The sequence below is a fragment of the Grampus griseus genome (genome assembly GCF_964374135.1).
Source record: "Grampus griseus genome assembly, chromosome: 21".
Taxonomy (NCBI): domain Eukaryota; kingdom Metazoa; phylum Chordata; class Mammalia; order Artiodactyla; family Delphinidae; genus Grampus; species Grampus griseus.
This window is the reverse complement of record NC_139015.1, coordinates 12,884,568-12,904,266: the sequence shown is the minus strand read 5'-3', so window position 1 is coordinate 12,904,266 and position 19,699 is coordinate 12,884,568. Positions and strand designations below refer to the sequence as shown.

Here is a 19,699-nt window from a genome sequence, read left to right as displayed (position 1 = left end):
ACCTTTAATTTGTAAAAAACACAATATCTGTGAAGTGTCATAAAACAAGGAATGCCTGTTTTATTTCCAAATTCTTATACTTGGTTGTCAGGGGTGCTAGAAAGATATGCAATACAGCAGGAACACTTCCTATTCTCAGCCTGATTGGCCTGGTAATCTTGCTTATAGCTTAAACCTCCTTTTCTTCAACTTGTAGACACTGAAGCTCTCTGAGTTGCTCTAACCATCAATGGCAAAAATGCTGCTCTTATGGTTTTTCAAATCACAAGCTAGAACTCAACATAAAAATGAGGTTTAGTTCACCAAATTGGAGCTCAGCTGAATTAGGGGTCCTGATTGGCCTGTGTGTTACCTAAACAGGCTGAGGTCCTGTGCCAGTGCTTCATACATCCTCAGATTCAGAGACCAGAAGCAAGCAGGGCAGAAGAGAGCACAGCTGAAGAAGCCACCAGTTTTATCATAGGAGCAAGTTGATGAAATAACCCTGCAAAGCTCTTCAGTGCAGAAAACGCCAGGCTTACTTTGCCACCTAATAGCTCCATTTTTACATTGTACCTATTTTTACAATTTATTTCATCTAATTCAACCTGTCAGCAGCACTGGAGACTGCTATCCAACTGTCCCCTATCATGAATCCTGTGAACATTTCAGAGCAGGAGCCAGCCACAACCATTCTCTTCTGGAGCTCAGGCCAGCCTGCTGCTTAGGTCCCACAGCACCCCTTTAAGATCTCCTAACAGAAACCTACTAGATTTCCTGCACCTGAGCTCACTGATCACATTCTGCTAGTGACCCCAGTCATTGCGGAGCAGTGGTGGTAGTAAGAATCCTAAGCAAAGTGACAGGTGGACACTGACTGGTCTCTCACAGAAGTACACAAGTCCAACAGACAGCTGTCAATTCTACTTACCTAGATCTACAAAAAGATGCTTTTCTCCAACGTTATTCTTCACAATTAAAAATGAAAGATCAGGACTGCTTTGCTTAGCTGACCCCAGCCTCTCCAGTTTCTTTGAATTCGTTGTCCAGGTCTCTCCCATATCCTTATCTGTGGACTTTTTGCTAAAGGAAATTCCTTGTTTAACTGGTGTTTCAGAAAAATGGGAAAATTCATGGCCCATTGTCTCTGGAGTCATATCATCATCTTCACTAGCAATTAAGTGAAAAGCAGGCTCTAACGTTTTTCTCACAAAATTACCTAAAGGAAAAATAAAAAGGTTAATCTAATTCTTTTCTGCAAACTATAACAAGATCTAGGCACAAATCTACACAGGACAATTTTACACAGTAAGGCTTCTACTTTCAATTTCTGGTTTTAAAACTGAGTTGTTGGTCTTCCCTGGTGGTGCAGTGGTTGAGAGTCCACCTGCCGATGCAGGGGACACAGGTTCGTGCCCCGGTCCAGGAAGATCCCACATGCCGCGGAGCGGCTGGGCCCGGGAGCCATGGCCCCTGAGCCTGCGCGTCCGGAGCCTGTGCTCCGCAACGGGAGAGGCCACAACAGTGAGAGGCCCGCGTAACGCAAAAAAAAACAAACACAAAAAACCAACTGAGTTGTTATTATAAACTGTAACGCACCTCTCCTATACTTCCTTCCTCTTGTGTAATCATTTACTTTTTAAATTCCCTTTGACAGGGGAGTTTGGTGTAACTTGTAAACAAATCATCTTAGAAGGGAAGGTTAATGTGAGACAATTTGTCAATGTTGGTAGTATGGGCCTGGGCCAAATGTTCTGTCACCAAAAAAGCACCATTTTAATGAATACAAATTGAGTAGAATTTACAATCACAATCAATGATTAAAGAATGCAAGGTTCCGACTGGAGGGGTGGGATAGGGAGGGTGGGAGGGAGGGAGACGCAAGAGGGAAGAGATATGGGAACATATGTATATGTATAACTGATTCACTTTGTTATAAAGCAGAAACTAACACACCATTGTAAAGCAATTATACCCCAATAAAGATGTTAAAAAAAAAAAAAACTTTGATTAGGATTTAAAAGGATTTTGAATTGGATACCAGCTGAATATTTTCTTTATTACTGAATAACGTCTTCTATTAAAGCTTCAGTGTGTTTAATGTTAAAAAAAAAAAAAAGAATGCAAGGTTTACACAAGTAGACAGTGCTGCCACACTCTCCCCATGTCAGGACATCAGCAAATTTCTCAGGACTTATATCTTCTCTCCTTCACTCGCATGACGCACCCCAAGAACCTGGACATTCACAGCCATCAGTTTAAGGTTCTTGCTCCTCCTGCCTCTCCCGATAACTGGTCATGAGCAAGTTGTGGCCCAATAACTAAAGTCCAGAACTAAAGCAAGTAAATACATCTATTGTATTTCAACATTTATTCTAAGAGCTCTAAATATGAGTGGCGCTATCTTTACATAGAAAAGATGGTATGACAATCCAGAGCTTCTTTCAACTCTCATAATTTGTATCATAAAATCAAATAACCATCTGGTTAAGTTGCTTCACGCATAACAATACTGGAGAAATGCACTACCGTAAGAAAAACTTAACTTTAGTCTTTAAAATTGGTATAGTCTGGGCTTGTCACTTTATTTACCAGACAGCTTGAACCCTTAAATCATAAGATACACATGCTCTAAGTTCAAAATTCTTTCTCCAAATTAGACTTAATTACTTCCCTCCTCAAAGAAACAAATCCACTATCTTCTAAAACTAAAAATCAAAATGAAAGCAAAAGAATTTGATCCTTGCAATCATATACAGACATGATTATCTCTGGAATGAGGGAAATAAGGTAAACACTGAGTAAAAAGAAATCATGATATATCAAAGGACAATAAAGCAGTCCAAACATAAATTGATAAAGTAAATTTTCCTGGAAATGTAAAATTACACCTACTTGACACCAAGAAGGCGTGGCTGCAGAACCAGTTGCCAAGACTGTGCTTAGGAGGCCAGGCTAGGACAATGGACGGTGTAACCACCTTAATACTAACACCGGCTCCAGCAAATTACTCTGCTTTCTGCTGCCCTTCCCAATAGTATCACCCTCACCTCATCATTAATACAGGGACAATTTTATTGGCTGGGAATAACTCAAAAGAACGTATCGATCACAGAAATTTCAGGTTCTATGGCAGGCTGGTAGGAAAGTATTTCAAGGAGATCAAATTTGTACATCTTGCTAACATTCTATGATCTTACAGTTCCTAATTCCTCTTTCTGAAAGGTTGACAAAAGGAAGTGGAAATGTCACCAAGAGATACATTGAGGGAGGGGAACCAAAGTGGTGAATCTGGACTATTTCATAACCTCTGCATCTCTGGTTCTGACAGTTCGTAATTCTGGAGGACCGAAGCCACAGATGGCATCCCGTTTACCAGGTCTGACCATGTCTCCCACTCCAGCCACACTAGCTGCTCCCCAAATTAGTCACGAACTCTTACCTCTATACTTTTGCTTACCCTGTTCTGACAGTAAAGCCTTTCTTATCTTTGCCTGATGGAATCTGATTTAAAGCCCAGCTTCAACGTCAGTAGGAGACACTGCCCATTACCGGTCAAATTTCCACTCTCCTCTTCTGCCTAGCAGCAAATCTCCGTGCTTAGCCTCGTGGCTAGGAGCCAGAGCAGACCACAAGGAGTAAATAGGAATCAAAGAAATACCTGCTTAGGACTCTACCCCCGCACCAGACAGCAGAGCCACCTAACATTCAGTCATTCATTCAGCAAATATTAAATGACTTCTTGTATTTACGGTAGCTGCTGCTGCTGCTGCTACTGTTATATTATTATTACTGATAAAGACATTACTGTCTGATAAGCTCTGGAAATACAATAGTGAATAAGAAACAATCCATGCCCTAAAGAAACATTAAGTAGAATAGAGAAGACAAAACAAGAAATTACCCCAGGAAGTGGTGAACCCTTTGGCATGATAGGCACTGGGCACGCTCTGCAGCCCAGAGGGAACATGAACCTAAGTCTTAGGGTTTTGGGATGTGACAGAAAAGGCTTCTCAGATGACAATACCTACACTGAGTCTTAACAGACCAGGTGAACTGGTCAGACAGCAGCGTCAAAAAGTGCAGAGGCCTAAGGACTAGAGAAAATGTGGCCCCCGTGGGAGCTAAGTGAAGGACAGTTAGAAGTGCCAAGTGGTGAGAGATGAGGCCAGTGCACAACGGGCCTCATCATGCAAACTAAGACACCTGGACTTTTCCCTGAAGGCAAGGAATAATCCTGGAAGGGTTTGAGGCACACAGTAGTATGATCAGATCACTCTAGCTAGCTGACTAAAGAAGTAAGCAAGACACAGCATTTCCACTTGGGTAACTGGGTGAATGGTCGTACCACTCAGATATACACCTCACAGGAGAAGGAGCAAGTTTGGGAGAAAAGATGAGGAGACTGGTCTAGGACACACTGAGTTTCAAGTGTCTGTATGGGGATGTTTAATGGGAGAACTGTCTTGGCTGCACATAAAGACTTGAGTCATCAACACACAGATGGGAACTGAAGCCATGACGGTGGATGATCATTAAGGTTACAGATGGAGTGAACAAAGGGACAAGGACAGATTCAACAATTACTAGGGATGAAAGAAAGAGACAGAGAAGAAATGTCCAACTAAGCTAACAGAAAATGGGGAGATAATAAGGAGTCCTAGGTATACAGCACACTAGGCCACTGTGACCTAGTGTTACCCTAATCTAGCAATTAGACGTTGACTTTTATGCCAGTCTTTTAGTGACTATGTTCATGCCTTTTGCCTTTGGTACTCTGGAAACTGTCAGACACTTGTTCTGAAATGGATTACCTGTTACCTGAACTTCAGTCAATCATCTGCTTGCCCTACCCCTGCTCTGATACACACTCAGGATTTTTGCTTTTATTCAGACCTTGGTTTTCAGTGTTCCCTTTCTGCCTATCTGTTCCCCTTTGGACTGACTTCATTTTATACCTGGGCCTATATCTCTAAATGTCCAGTCCTGGAATTAATCCTCTGGTTACACTTTCAGGCTTACACATCTACACTTCTCTCCAACCCTAAGATTTGGCCTGGAACAATAAATAAGGCTTCGTTAGTGTGGCCTGGAACCCAAGCCCAGTTCTCATGTACTAAAAGCTAAGGCAAGGCTAAAGCGAAGGTCAGAAATCCAGATCTGAGTCAGCATCACAGATAAGACTTGAATTAGGCCTCTCCTGCATTACCCAGAAAACTTCTGAAAGGACTCCTGTTGGAACAGAAACCAGGACCAGGGCATACATGGCCATCCCAGTATCTACAGCAAGAGGCACTAATGCCAAGGATATCCTGAGTACATTAATGTGTCTAAAATGTATCTAGAATAGGAAGATAGATCTAGAACTAAAGGCCAATCCTGAAAACATGAAAAATCATGATTCATTTTTTTAGGACAGGTTAATGACCATAAAACCTGACAAATAAAAAACTTTAAGAGCAAAGGGAAGCTTACGTTTTTAATATAACTGTGACTTTTTAAAAAAAACAGTACACTTACCAACATGAATATTATCTTTAAATGCCACATCATGGAGTTGAAATATTAAATGGCGGCTAAATTTTTCATTGGTGCTAGAATCCAAGTTGAGAACATCTTCAGCTGAACAACTAACCCTGTAAAACTGTTGAAGTGCTCTACAAACATGCTGAAAACACAAGTAAAACATCAATAATTAGTGTTTTTTGTTTCAAAATTTTTCCATGAGCAAAATTCAAATATCTTGGTACAAGTCTAATCTGTTTTTTATTTTGATATCAGATTATTACATAACAATTTTACTGAATTACTTATGTACTGAAATATACATATTTAAATTATTATACATGTTTATGTTAAAAATGCATAGGCTCGGGCTTCCCTGGTGGCGCAGTGGTTGAGAGTCCACCTGCCGATGCAGGGGACACAGGTTCGTGCCCCGGTCCGGGAAGATCCCACATGCCAAGGAGCGGCTGGGTCCGTAAGCCATGGCCGCTGAGCCTGCACGTCCGGAGCCTGTGCTCCGCAATGGGAGAGGCCACAACATTGACAGGCCCGCGTACCGCCAAAAAAAAAAAAAAAAAAAAAATGCATAGGCTCTCAGGGTTAAAGGCCTCTCAGAATTCAATTTATCTTATACATTAATCTCTAAAATCAAAATAAAAATATTTCTTTTTAAGCACCTCTTTTTATAAATTTTATTTATGTATTTATTTATTTGTTGTTTGGTTGCACCAGGTCTTAGTTGCGGCAGGTGGGCTCCTTAGCTGCGGCATGCATGTGGCATCTAGTTCCCTGACCAGGGATCGAATCCAGGCCCCCTGCATTGGGAGCAACAGAGTCTTTATCCACTGTGCCACCAGGGAAGTCCTAAGCATCTCTTTAAATATTATCTATGAGTTAAAAAGTCACAATTCCATTGTTTCTAGTTTTAGTTTTCAGAAAGTTGCTCATGCACACTAAGCCCAAATCTACGTCCGAGAATGTGGCCTCCAGGGCTAGGTGATGCTACTAATGAAAGCAGTTACGCATCATAGGAAGGTAGCGAGCACAGGGTTAGGAGCACACGATTAGGAGTCAGAAAGGTTTGAGTTCTGGCTTTGCCACTTACCAGCTCTGTCGCTTTAGTCAAGTCCAAACCTAACATTCCTCAACTGCAAAATGGGATAATAATAGAACCTAACATTTCAGGTTGTTGTAGGGAGCAAAGAGAAAATGGGAGTAAAGAGTTGGCCCAATGCTGGCACACGTAACTGCTTAAAAGCATCAGCTGTGCAGCCACAGAACAAGTCACTTCTGAAGCCTCAGTCTTCTCTTTTGCAAAACGAAGGTACTAAGAAACACCACACAGGTATGGCACTGGCACAAAAACAGAAATATAGATCAATGGAACAGGACAGAAAGCCCAGAGATAAACCCACACACATATGGTCACCTTATCTTTGATAAAGGAGTCAAGAATATACAGTGGAGAAAAGACAGCCTCTTCAGTAAGTGGTGCTGGGAAAACTGCACAGGTACATGTAAAAGAATGAAACTAGAACACTCCCTAACACCATACACAAAAATAAACTCAAAATGGATTCAAGACCTAAATGTAAGGCCAGCCACTATTGAACTCTTAGAAGAAAACATGGGCAGAACACTCTATGACATAAATCACAGCAAGATCCCTTTTGACCCACCTCCTAGAGAAATGGAGATAAAAACAAAAATAAACAAATGGGACCTAATGAAACTTAAAAGCTTTTGCACAGCAAAGGAAACCATAAACAAGATGAAAAAACAACCCTCAGAATGGGAGAAAATATTTGCAAATGAAGCAACTGACAAAGGATTAATCTCCAAAATTTACAAGCAGCTCAATATCAAAAAACCAAACAACCCAATCCAAAAATGGGCAGAAGACCTAAATAGACATTTCTGCAAAGAAGATATACAGATGGCCAACAAACACATGAAAGGATGCTCAACATCACTAATCATTAGAGAAATGCAAATCAAAGCTACAATGAGATATCATCTCACACGAGTCAGAATGGCCATCATCAAAAAATCTACAAACAATAAATGCTGGAGAGGGTGTGGAGAAAAGGAAACCCTCTTACACTGTTGGTGGGAATGTAAATTGATACAGCCACTATGGAGAACAGTATGGAGGTTCCTTAAAAAACTACAAATAGAACTACCATACGACCCAGCAATCCCACTACTGGGCATATACCCTGAGAAAACCATAATTCAAAGAGACATGTACCAAAATGTTCACTGCAGCTCTATTTACAATAGCCAGGACATGGAAGCAACCTAAGTGTCCATCGACAGATGAATGGATAAAGAAGATGTGGCACATATATACAATGAAATATTACTCAGCCATAAAAACAAATGAAATTATTTGTAGTGAGGTAGATGGACCTAGAGTCTGTCATACAGAGTGAAGTAAGTCAGAAAGAGAAAAACAAATACAGTATGCTAACACATATATATGGAATATTAAAAAAAAAAAAGGTCATGAAGAACCTAGGGGCAAGACGGGAATAAAGATGCAGACGTACTAGAGAATGGACTTGAGGATACAGGGAGGGGGACAGGTAAGCTGGCACGAAGTGAGAGAGTGGCATGGACATATATACACTACCAAATGTAAAACAGATAACTAGTGGGAAGCAGCCGCATAGCACCGGGAGATCAGCTCGGTGCTTTGTGACCACCTAGAGGGGTGGGATAGGGAGGGTGGGAGGGAGGGAGATGCAAGAGGGGAAACATGGGGACATATGTGTATGTATAACTGATTCACTCTGTTATAAGGCAGAAACTAACACACCATTGTAAAGCAATTATACTCCAATAAAGATGTTTAAAAAAAAAAAAAAGAAACACCACACAGGGTTATCTTGGAATTAGCAAAAATGTCTGTACACTGCCAAACACTTAGATACCAAATAGTTATGCAGTAAATTGTGTTTATTAATGTTATTTTGGTATTATAGCATACCACCTCCCATCATGCTCTCTGATCCTACTCTTCTTCAGTAAATTCTTTCTCAGAGAAGTCTTCCTCAATTTCCTTATCTACATCAAATTGCCCCATATATATTCTACCTCTACTTGTAGTACTTACACAGCTGCAATTTTTGTGATTATTTTGATAGGTTTCCTCTATATCATAGAGAATATCCCTCAGGATCTGTTCTCTCCTGCTTCTGTAAATAGAACCCTGATTATTAGCTAGATATGAGGTCATCGAGAATAAAGACCATGTTCCCCAGACTCCCTTGCAGTAAGGTGTGGCCATGTGATTAAGTTCTGGCCAACAGGATGTGAGCAGAAGGAAAATATTCCACTTCTACATTATAATCTTAAAGGAAAGGGGCATGCTCACCCCTTCCCCATTTTCTACTGTCTAAAATGTAGACACAGCAATGCTGAGCCATCTTGGACAATGTAAATAATGGCATCTTAGGAAGAGCAAAGCAATAGGCCTAGTCCCCTAATACAATGGAGTCACATCCAGGTGTTTCATGAGAGAGAAATAACTTTCTATCTTGTTTATGCCCCTTTAATTTTAGGTCTTTATTATGGCAGCTAAATCTATCCTAACTTATTATCCTCCATTACATGATAAATTCTGTGAAGGCAGAAATCATTTCTTTTTGGGCTAGCCATTGTATTGTTAATGCCTAGGCACACTGACACTAAGAGGCTGAAAAAATTTTGATAAATGAATAAAGTCTAGTTATGTACTTTGGAGCTATACAGAATAAATGTAATAACTGTAGATAATAAAAGTAATTGTAGTCCCATTAAGTTCTTTTTTCCAAGTTAAATTTTAAATAAAATTTTAAGTTACAGGGAATATAGCCAATATTTTATAATAACTATAAATGGAGTATAGTCTGTAAAAATTTTGAATCACTATTGTACACCTGAAACTAATATATTATCGTAAATCAATTATACCTCAACTTTAAAAGTTTTTAATTTATTTAAATATTTAAGTTGTAAAATCCAGAAGTTAAAAATATATGATTATTTGAGCAATGTTACCTGTCAACATAGTTTTATAAAATGCTTTAGCACCAGAAGTCATTCCATCTGGCAGAAGTGGCTTACTGGAATTGTCAGTTAAAAAGTGTCAGTATCAAAGGGCATTACATATTATCACTAGTTATTATTAGCCAGTTATTTATTAACCATCTGTTATGATAACAGCTAACCTATGCCTCCTCACGCAGAGACACTAAAGGAAAAGTACTCTTTGTATTATACACTTGTTACATACACAGTAACCAGTAAATGAAATTAATTTCAATATAATCATTTGTAAAGGTTATATTAAGTAAAATAATCCTAATAACTTTTCTACCAACATGAGTGTGTTAAATTAAAATGCTGTGTAATTTTAAACTCAGATTTCTACAACTTTTTCCAACTTTTGTTGATGTTAAAGATGAGTTGTTCAAGACTAATTTGGATAAGATTGTATAAAGAATTAGGAGGAAAAAAATTTAAACAGCTACATGATCTTTGCCGTACCAGTGTTTATTCTTGTTACAAATGGGATTTGCACTAGTGTTGATTCCATTAGGGATAAGTTTCTAGTTTCTAATACAATGAAGTACTAATACTTCTTTTTTTTAACAGTATCACCATATTAAAGTGCCAGTGAAAATCTCTGAACCTTAATTCCTTGGTGGCCACACAGAGCCCACTTAACAAATCCTACCTTAGACTGTAGAAGTGTATCATACACTAGAAAAGAGTCAATATCTATGGATTATTAAAAACGTAATTAAGGTTAAAAATTAAATACAACTTACCAACTATAATGAAATAAAACATTTAAATTTATTTTTAAGGGTCCAATGGCTATCTTAAGAAAAACATAACTTTTCTGTTGTTTTTTGGGAGGGCTGGGGGGAACTTATGTATATTTCTTTTGCTTCAAAGTCAGGAGAAAGCTGACATTATGATTTTTTTAAAAACCAGTATTTGCAAACATTTTTCAAATAAATTTAAAATAAAACATGTAGAGATCCGACAAAATCAGCAGATATTTTTAATCAAAAACATTCTAATTTGGATGTATTTTTAACATTATAAAATGAGTCATCTACAGCTAACATCTAAAACAAAAAATAGTTAGTTAATACCTACTTTGAGTCCAAATAATAGTCAATATAATTTTAGTACACCCTAATACAATCTTAAAAGATTTTATAAACGAACCTAATAGAGCTTAGTTGCACAAGCCCATATTCCTTTTATTACTAAATAATAAAAGGAATATGGGTTGACACTGCTAAATCAAAAATATATACTAGAACTACACTTTTTCTCTTTGTGAAAAACAAAGAGAAATGATAATTGTAGTTCTAGACCAGGTTTTGCCAGTAACTAGTTGTTGGAGTTGGAATTAAGTCTCTCTAGGCTTTAGCTCCTCATTTATGATAATGTAAGACAGAAGAGTTTCCAAAATTTCTGCCAGCTCGAAACTTCTGATACTATTTTTATCAAAATTTTCTTGAAGTTTATCTTAGTACTCAATTTTTCAGTACAAATTACTTCACCTAATCTTCACCAGAGTCCACTATTTGTAATACAAAAGAATATATAATTAAGAAACAGAAAATTCCCAAACTGCCACCTTTCTCAGTTTTTTGGGGTTTTTTTAATGTATTTATTTTTGGCTGCATTGGGTCTACGTTGCTGTGCGCGGGCTTTCTCTAGTTGTGGCGAGCAGGGCTATTCTTTGTTGCGGTGCACGGGCTTCTCATTGCAGTGGCTTCTCTTGTTGCGGAGCATGGGCTCTAGGCACACGGGCTTCAGTATTTGCAGCGCATGGGCTCTAGAGCGCAGGCGCAGTAGCTGTGGCGCACAGGCTTAGTTGCTCCGCAGCATGTGGGATCTTCCCGGACCAGGGATTGAACCCATGTCCCCTGCATTAGCAGGCGGATTCTTAACCACTTCGCCACCAGGAAGTCCTCTCAGTTTTTTTTGATACAGCAATATTACAAAATATATGGACATAAACTGAACCTTCCTCCTTTCCAGAAGTTTACTCAGAGAAGTGGCATTAAGAAATGAAGTCAAAAGGAAGAGTAACAAGAAAAATGAGGAGAAACACAGAACCTATATATTATATAGGTTGGATTCATTTAATGACTGAATGAGTGAATGAAAAGACATACAGGTAGATATAAGGAGAAAAACCTGAGTCTGTAATTTACCTCAATGAGTAATGCAACCATCTTTTTCCCATCAGCTCCTGGATTGGCAAGTCTGTTAAATTCCAAATCAAAATAAAGCTTGCACACAGCATTTTCAGGAATGACTTCATAGCAGTGTAAGAGATTTCTTCTGAATTGAATAATTCAAGATTGTTAGGTTTATATCTCATACCTTTTAAATCACAGAAGTTGCTCTTGTATCTCAAGATAGTATATTAACTGTGATGTAATGACAGATAACTATGACATAATGAAAACAAGATAAAGTGAACAACTGCTTACCACAGGTTTACAGAACACAGTATCAAGAGTTTCCATCAAACAAGATCTAACAATCATTTTCTGTAACATTATTTAACTGGAAAATATAGCCAACTTCATACTGCTATTTATTCACAGATAATTTTAATATCAGGCAACACTTCTACATTTGTTTTTGGTATCACCATGAAGCAAATTTTGTTTAAGAACGTTCTCAAACTGTGATCCCACAATCACATATTCTTGGGATTCCATGAATTTTTTAATGAGAATTTTTAAGTTCCATATTTTCATTAGGAATGTTTTAAAAACTGGTTACATACACTCTGAATCACCTGACTTCAATGAGCTTTCAGTGCTCACATGTGCAGTTTCATTCTCACTGGTATCAAGAGGTATGACTTTAAGATGGGTTATTAAGAAGAAATGCTGACTTGATTAGTAAATGATAAACTGCTTAGTGCCATCATATACAAATAAAAGGTTTACAGTAATTTGAACAAGGAAAAGTGATGGTGGGAATTGTGTCATCACGTGGTACAGGAATTCGAAACACACACAATTTCTCTCTCCTAGCACCTGGTGAGATAATTCAGTGTTTCTATCACAAGGAAACTCCAGAATTCAATTCTAATAGTAAAGTAGTAACTAACTGCGTGACTGAGAACTATGAAAGCCAAGGCAGCCTGATTTAATTTCACAAGCATTTCCAGATGAAGGCAATGTAATTTAATGTGTTGTGCTTTAAAAGCTACTTACCGGGATTTATAGTAAAACCAAAGTTGAGTATACGTTGTTACGAGGTAAATATGTTGTCCATCGCCCACTTTGTATTCCAAAGCAAATACATGAACGTCCTTTACAAAACCAAAAATAATATTCAAAAAATTAGTAAAATGCAAATTTAAAATCAACTGTAGCTATTAAATGTTCATAAAGATTTTATTCAAATTTTCAAAAACTGGAACATTTGTATTATTGAAAATAAGAAAATTAATCACTAAATCTATGCCAATCAAAATCTAGTTATTTGTATTTATTTATATTTAGTCACTCAGGTAATAAATGTTCAAGGCAGAAACAATTAGAACATCCAGACTAAAACAAAGAAAAATCATTTTTCAGTCACTCGTTTTACTTCCTATTATAGTTTTATCTGCCAGTTTATGAAAAAGAACTTATTTTTTTAAAACTCCCTGAACATTATTGTAAATAATTTGGACTAAAGTTAATAAATTTCCTAGAGTATATAAAAATACATGAGAACCATTTTTAAAAATATATTCGTATGTAAATCTTAAAAGCTTAAGGAAAGTTTTAAAATGCAGAACAAGTAACTATAAATTATTGTTTCTCATAGAAAAGGAATACACAAGTTCTTTTGTTTCCACTTAGCTAAAGGTAGCTGTTGAACCTATAAAGGAACTAAACTTCCATTTTCATGAGAGAAATCATAAAGACTAAGTTATCCGATCCTATTAAAAATCTTCTCAAGATAAATTTTATAAACTGATGATTGGTAAATCCAGCAATCATACAGCTATATTTTTTTAAAGTCAAGATTAAGCGAATCTGTATTTTAATTTCTGATACCTGAATTAGGGTTACACAAAATGCACACAAAAGGCTTTTCTTCTATTTCCTAAACTATTCTGATGAGATATGAGTGAGCTTCTGTTTACCAGGGAAAGAAGGTCCTCCTCCCTAAAAACTTATAGCATTTTGAGTTTTTATATATAATCAATTTTCAGAATCACAATATATTTATGCTGGATTTATGTTGGATAGATGCATCTTTTCGTTATATTTCTCTATATTCCCCACAATGCCCAACAAAAAAAGATGTGCAATACACACCTGCTTGTTTATTTTTGAGAACCATTCCCTTTGTGAGGCTAGAATGTAGCAAGCACTTCTTCCTCCCACTTTCCTGATGTGTTGGAAATTATGATAAATCCACTCTACTACTCCAAAGCACAAAAGGGACAGTAGAAAGATAGAAACATGTGTGCTTTGGTACTATGATTTAAGTTTTAGGGCTTATTAACTCAAATGACATTTGAGACATTTTCATTTGCGATTGTTTAAATTCAAATTTCCAATCCCTAATTTCATCCTTAAAATCTCACACTCCGGGCTTCCCTGGTGGCGCAGTGGTTAGGAATCTGCCTGCCAATGCAGGGGACACTGGTTCAAGCCCTGGTCCGGGAAGATCCCACATGCCACGGAGCAACTAAGCCCGTGCACCACAACTACTGAGCCTGTGCTCTAGAGCCCGAAAGCCACAACTACTGAAGCCCGCACGCCTAGAGCCTGTGCTCCGCAATGAAGAGGAGCCCCCGCTCACCACAACTAGAGAAAGCCCGCGTGCAGCAACAAAGACCCAACGCAGACCAAAAAAAAAAAAAATCTCACACTCTACTTACTCATTTCCTGATATTTCTGTGGGTATTATTTTAGTTTAACTCTTACACTCATTCTATTATTTTTCAGTCCATGAATACAGTCACTTCTCCTCTAAGCATAGCTTCATTTCTATGTCATTACAAATTTTTTAAACTATTTGGCACTAGATATGTCATTTTTTTCATTATTAATATAAAGTAAATGGTTAATGATTCATGGATATCTTTCCTAAATAGTACAAAAAGATCACAATTAATTCTTCTGGTAAAATAAGTGGACTGAAATGAAGACAAACAACAGATTTTTTTTGGAAATCTTAAGGTATAGTAGCCCTAAAAAAAAGATGAGAAAAATTACCTCTTTACAACTTTTAACAAAATTAAAAGCTTGAGTTTGCCGATGAAATAGTTTCCAAATGGATGGTGGTTCTTCTGGCTTAGACAATCTTGGTCTGTATACCAAGGACAATGGTTCCCTCTCATAATGGGATGCTCGTTCTTCAATTTGCTTCAGCCTTGCTTCCCATTTTCTCTTCATTGGTTCAGAAGTATGGGGAGACTAAATCCTATCCCAGGTAGGATCTCTGTGAATTACTACTAAAACAAACAAACATGGATGCCAGTTTCTTTGTTTAAAATATACTTTGTTTGGTAAAACTTCAAAGCTCATTTCTGCTTATTTCTTTGCTTTACAGTTTATGTTTTGAATGAAGTTTTGCTGTGAAACAAGGACAGGGCTGGTTATCAGAAATCTTTAGATCCTGGCTCTTCCATCTAATAGTGCTACAGTTTTGAACAGGTTAATGAAGCTCCCTAAATTGTAATCAGCTGCAAAATGGGAATCAACATTTTAATGTAGTTATCTTGAGGATACTTGTCATAAGACATGAAAATGTTCTGCAAATTCCAATGCCTCATGTAAATATAAGAGTTTTTTGCATCACTATGGTTTTCATTATAATCATTTTGTTGCATCAAGTGCCATGTACCTCACCCAGATGGTGGGCATCATTCCAGTGCTATTATTTCTTAGTGTAGAATTCATTTCTAGGCACCACTGTCTAGTTCTTAGCTCCCTTCTCCTCTTTTTCCTGCCCACTGCTCTTCTTTTCTACTCAAACAACTATTAGTTGGGAGGATAACCAGTGTATGAGTGGGAATTACAATATTGGCTAGTTTTGGTTTGGGATGTATGGTAATCATAAGCATGACTTAAAAAAAAAGAATAAATGTTAATCTGTTAACTTAATGACTACTTTTGTGATTAGTCAATTGAAATGTTTACATTTTAACCCTTGTTTCCTAATGATACATGTTTTTGTTTGCAAACAATGCTTCCATGTTAGCCATGCCAAAGTAAGGGGACCAGGCAATACCTTTCCAATTTGGGATTACGGTTTACTTACAAAGGAAAAAGGATAGGTTTTTAGAAGAGGGGGGAAAAGCTTCCAGTATAGAGAAAAAATGGGGACAAATTCTCTGGCATTCCTGCCATCAAGAGATGCCATCTAAGCCCACTCCCATACAGACTCTTGGCTATGTGACTTGCCAATGTCACATCGACAAATGTGAAGCAAGCAGAGGTTTAATAAGTGCTTTTGCATTAGATTTGGCTATCATGGAGTCCTGCTCTGAGATCATCATGCTATAACTCTAGCCTCACAGAGGATAAAAGGTCATCTGGAGAGGAACCAAGGTACCCCAGCTGATAGCAATCACCAATTACCAGATACTGAGTTAAGCCACTTTGGATCATCCAGCCATCATCTGAATTCAATGCTTGAGTAAGCCTGATTGAGTTCAGGTGAGAGATCCAGCAAACTGCCCAGGCAACCCACAGAACTCTAAGAAAAAATTAATTTGTTGTTTTTAAAGCCAGCAAGTTTTGGCCTGGGTTTTACACAGAAATAGAAATAACTAATAGTTTCCTTCTTCACTAAAATCATCTATGTTGTAATTTATGTATGTAGAAAACAGATATATTAGGTTTTAAGTGACATAATATCATACACTAAAGCATTTGAAGGTAAAATCCCTATTTACCTTTGTCAATGCCTATCTAGTACTTGCACTGATAAATATGCTCTTGAATTTTAGCAGAAAACTTTGCAACATAAACTCACTGGCAAATGAAATATTCCCTGGAAAGAAAAATAGAATCACCCAAAAAAGATTAAGAGAGGGTAGGAATATCCTAATGCATTGTTAGAAAAAAAGGCATATTATCCACAGATTTCAAATCTGACTCCAACCATAACAGACTTAAGATTATACTCTCAGAATTACACTTAGTCCACATGGATATTATAAATTATAAGCCAAGAAACAGAAATAAATTTCTAAAGCTATCAACATAAATTTCATAACAGATTTGCCTAGGAAAGGAATACAATTTCTTTGGATTGAAGAGATGGGGCAATTTTTAATACAACTGTGTTAATTTTTCAATATATGTGACAGGGCTCCTTATTGCTAAATAGATTCTGAGTATTAGTTTATTTAATCTGCTTCACACACAGATAAAAATCCCCTCCATTTAGACAACCTAACTGAGAAACTTTCTTCTAAGAAACTGACTTTTAATAAAGCCCACCAATTACTTAACGAAGAAAATAAACACATAATGCGATCAGAGGTGAATTATGACTCTAGTATCTAGCAAATAACTGACTAGAAGTAACCATGTGGATGTTCACAGTTACAATGACATCGGGAAAATTTTTTCTGGTTTTGTAAAAATATTGGTATGACCATGGGAATATATCATATATGAAAGTCAGTCACAATGGAAAACCAGTTTAACACTTACTGGACTGAGGAAACCACGCATGTCAACAGAACAAAAGAGAGAAGCTCAAAATGTTATGCTCCCTTGTTATTTACACAGTTTTAAAATTTTAACAGCTGGGCTGAAAGACAACTGGGGCTTAGACTCTTCAAGCAGCAGGGTTGAATATTAAAAGCAAAGGAAATGGAGAACAGGAAGGCATCTGGCATTCTCGTTTTGGACTATCATATTCCTCATGCCTACCCCCCGGGAGAACATATCACCATTTCAGAAATGCTGGTGGGGAAACAGTGCTGTCTTTTTTTATATACATATAATTACACATGAAAACCCCTTTTCACACAGGGACCATAACTACTTTTGTAACAGTTTCCAAGACCTAAAGAAAAATATTTGTTGTATTTTAAAATAGCAGGCTTAAGAGCTCTATTATTTATTTCTTAGCATCGCACGGGAATGATTGTTTAACCATTTTTGATACCAGTTTCAAAACTAAAGGTGGTCAGGCTAGAAAAAAGGTTGGCTTAGTCTTTTTAGAGTAACTATAGTGGGAGAAGGGACAGTGAGAGTGAGGGTGAAGAGATGACTCAGCCGACCTAAGCAGTCCTGGTTTCCAGAGGTTTATGCCTACACTTGTTCATCGGTGACACTTGACGGCCTGGTCCCCAGGAGCAGCTGGACCATGCGGCCCATGGTTCATGAGTACTGGCTTCTAGGGTCAGATGAAGCCTGCCTCGCATGGCTCTCTCTAGCCCAGTTCTCCTAGTTTCTTTTCTTGTCTAATCACAAGTCAATTCCTATTCCCCAACTCGAACTTCTCCCTCTGCCCTGAGAATAGATTCAACAATATCTTGTGTTTTCTGCATATATGTTCCAGTTCTAATATTTAGTAATGTTCTGGTATTTGGCAATGTTTTCTTAATATAATTCCCTTTATGGCCTCTTGTAATACATTTATACTATTTCTCCCACTGCTGAAGTATTCATAATAAAGTATGTGATTAAACTTCATTTACAGTAATAATAGTTTACTTCCCAGATGAATAACACCTTACAAAATTATTAAATATACTAATTGACTTTTTCTTTTCTTCTTTTCCTACTTCAGTCACCTTGCCTGTCTATGCTTGAACAGAGTAACTCACATTTAAATTTCCCAAAAGTCTCCTATAAGGAAGAAAACATCCAGTGGAACACTGTTTTTTCCAGTTCCACCTTTCTACCATCCCCACAGGATCTCCCATCCAAAGAGCCTAATTCTGCCAGACTAATCACCCTTAAGACCATTTTCAACAGCCAAGACATGGAAGCAACCTAAATGTCCATCGACAGAGGAACGGATGAAGACATGTGGTACACATATACAATGGCATATTACTCAGCCATAAAAAAGAACAAAATAATGCCATTTGCAGCAACATGGATGGACCTAGAGATTACCATACTACGTGAAGTCAGACAGAGAAAGACATATATGATATTATTCATATGTGGAATTTAATTTTTTTAAAAAATGATACAAATGAACTTATTTACAAAACAAAAACAGACTTCCAGATATTGAAAACAAACTGATGGTTACCAAAGAGGAAACGGGGGTGGGGGTTGTAAATCAGGAGCTTGGGATGAACACACACACACTACTATCTACGAGACGGATAACCAACAAGGGCCTACTGTACAGCACAGGGACCTCTACTCAATACTCTGTGATAACCTATATGAGAATCTGAAAAAGGATGAATATATGCGTAACTGAATCACTCTGCTCTACACCTGAAACGAACTCATTAGCATTGTAAATCAATTATACGCCAATAAATTTTCAAAAAGACCATTTTCATAGCTTTTCCTAGGGACACTCATTAATGATTCAGAGCATCGCTTAATGCACGCTAAAGTTTACCTCGAGAAGTCCAAACTCTCCAGAATCTGGCCCTCAACCACTTACCCATTCGACTTCTTCTTGTTCAGCCTTCTCACCAAATGAATGATGATGACCACTGCCTGCACCTGGCCCACTCCAGGAGCCCTCCTGCATGTTTCCCTCCCCTGGAATGCCCCACTCACCCTTCCTGAAGTCTTCCCCTCCCAGGCCCAGATCAGGTTCTGCCACCTGAGACACCTCTGTAGAAAGAAACTTCCGACATTGCTTCTAGCCAGCTATTTTACTATAATTAAAGTTTCTCCAAACTAATAAGGGTCATTTACACAAAAAACCAGAAAACCACTGCTGCTGCCGCTGCTTTAACTACAGCATAATTTTGGTAAGAAAGTTTAGCACAGGAAGGGGTCTGTGCGTCACTACGGGGTAATAGGACTGGTTAAAAAAACTAGTACACTAGTGCCTGCCTTACAAATAACTGCATGCCGACCACCGTGCAGGTTGGGAGTGGGTCCTATTCTTCAGTTTTACTGCAGCAGAAAAAGGACTGCCAAACACTGGTCCTCTCTCAACTTGGCAGGGATAAAGGCCTAGGTTTTATTCCTAGGATCTGAGTTTAACTCGTGTAGCCCTTAACAAGAGCAAACTA

The 19,699-nt window shown here is 37.8% G+C and overlaps 1 protein-coding gene across 3 annotated transcripts in view; it reads right to left on the bottom strand.

Annotated features, from left to right (window-relative positions):
* Positions 1-14,915, bottom strand: part of PRIMPOL (primase and DNA directed polymerase) — a gene marked incomplete at its 5' end in the record, with an annotated part of 34,541 nt that extends 19,626 nt beyond the window's left edge. For all 3 annotated transcript variants that reach the window (XM_082680395.1, XM_082680396.1, XM_082680397.1), the window contains 5 exons: positions 911-1,198; positions 5,500-5,647; positions 11,712-11,841; positions 12,732-12,829; positions 14,736-14,915. In XM_082680395.1, coding sequence (XP_082536521.1) covers positions 911-1,198; positions 5,500-5,647; positions 11,712-11,841; positions 12,732-12,829; positions 14,736-14,915 — 844 coding nt within the window. The remainder of the gene's footprint in view (positions 1-910; positions 1,199-5,499; positions 5,648-11,711; positions 11,842-12,731; positions 12,830-14,735) is intronic.
* Between the last annotated feature and the right edge of the window lie 4,784 nt (positions 14,916-19,699).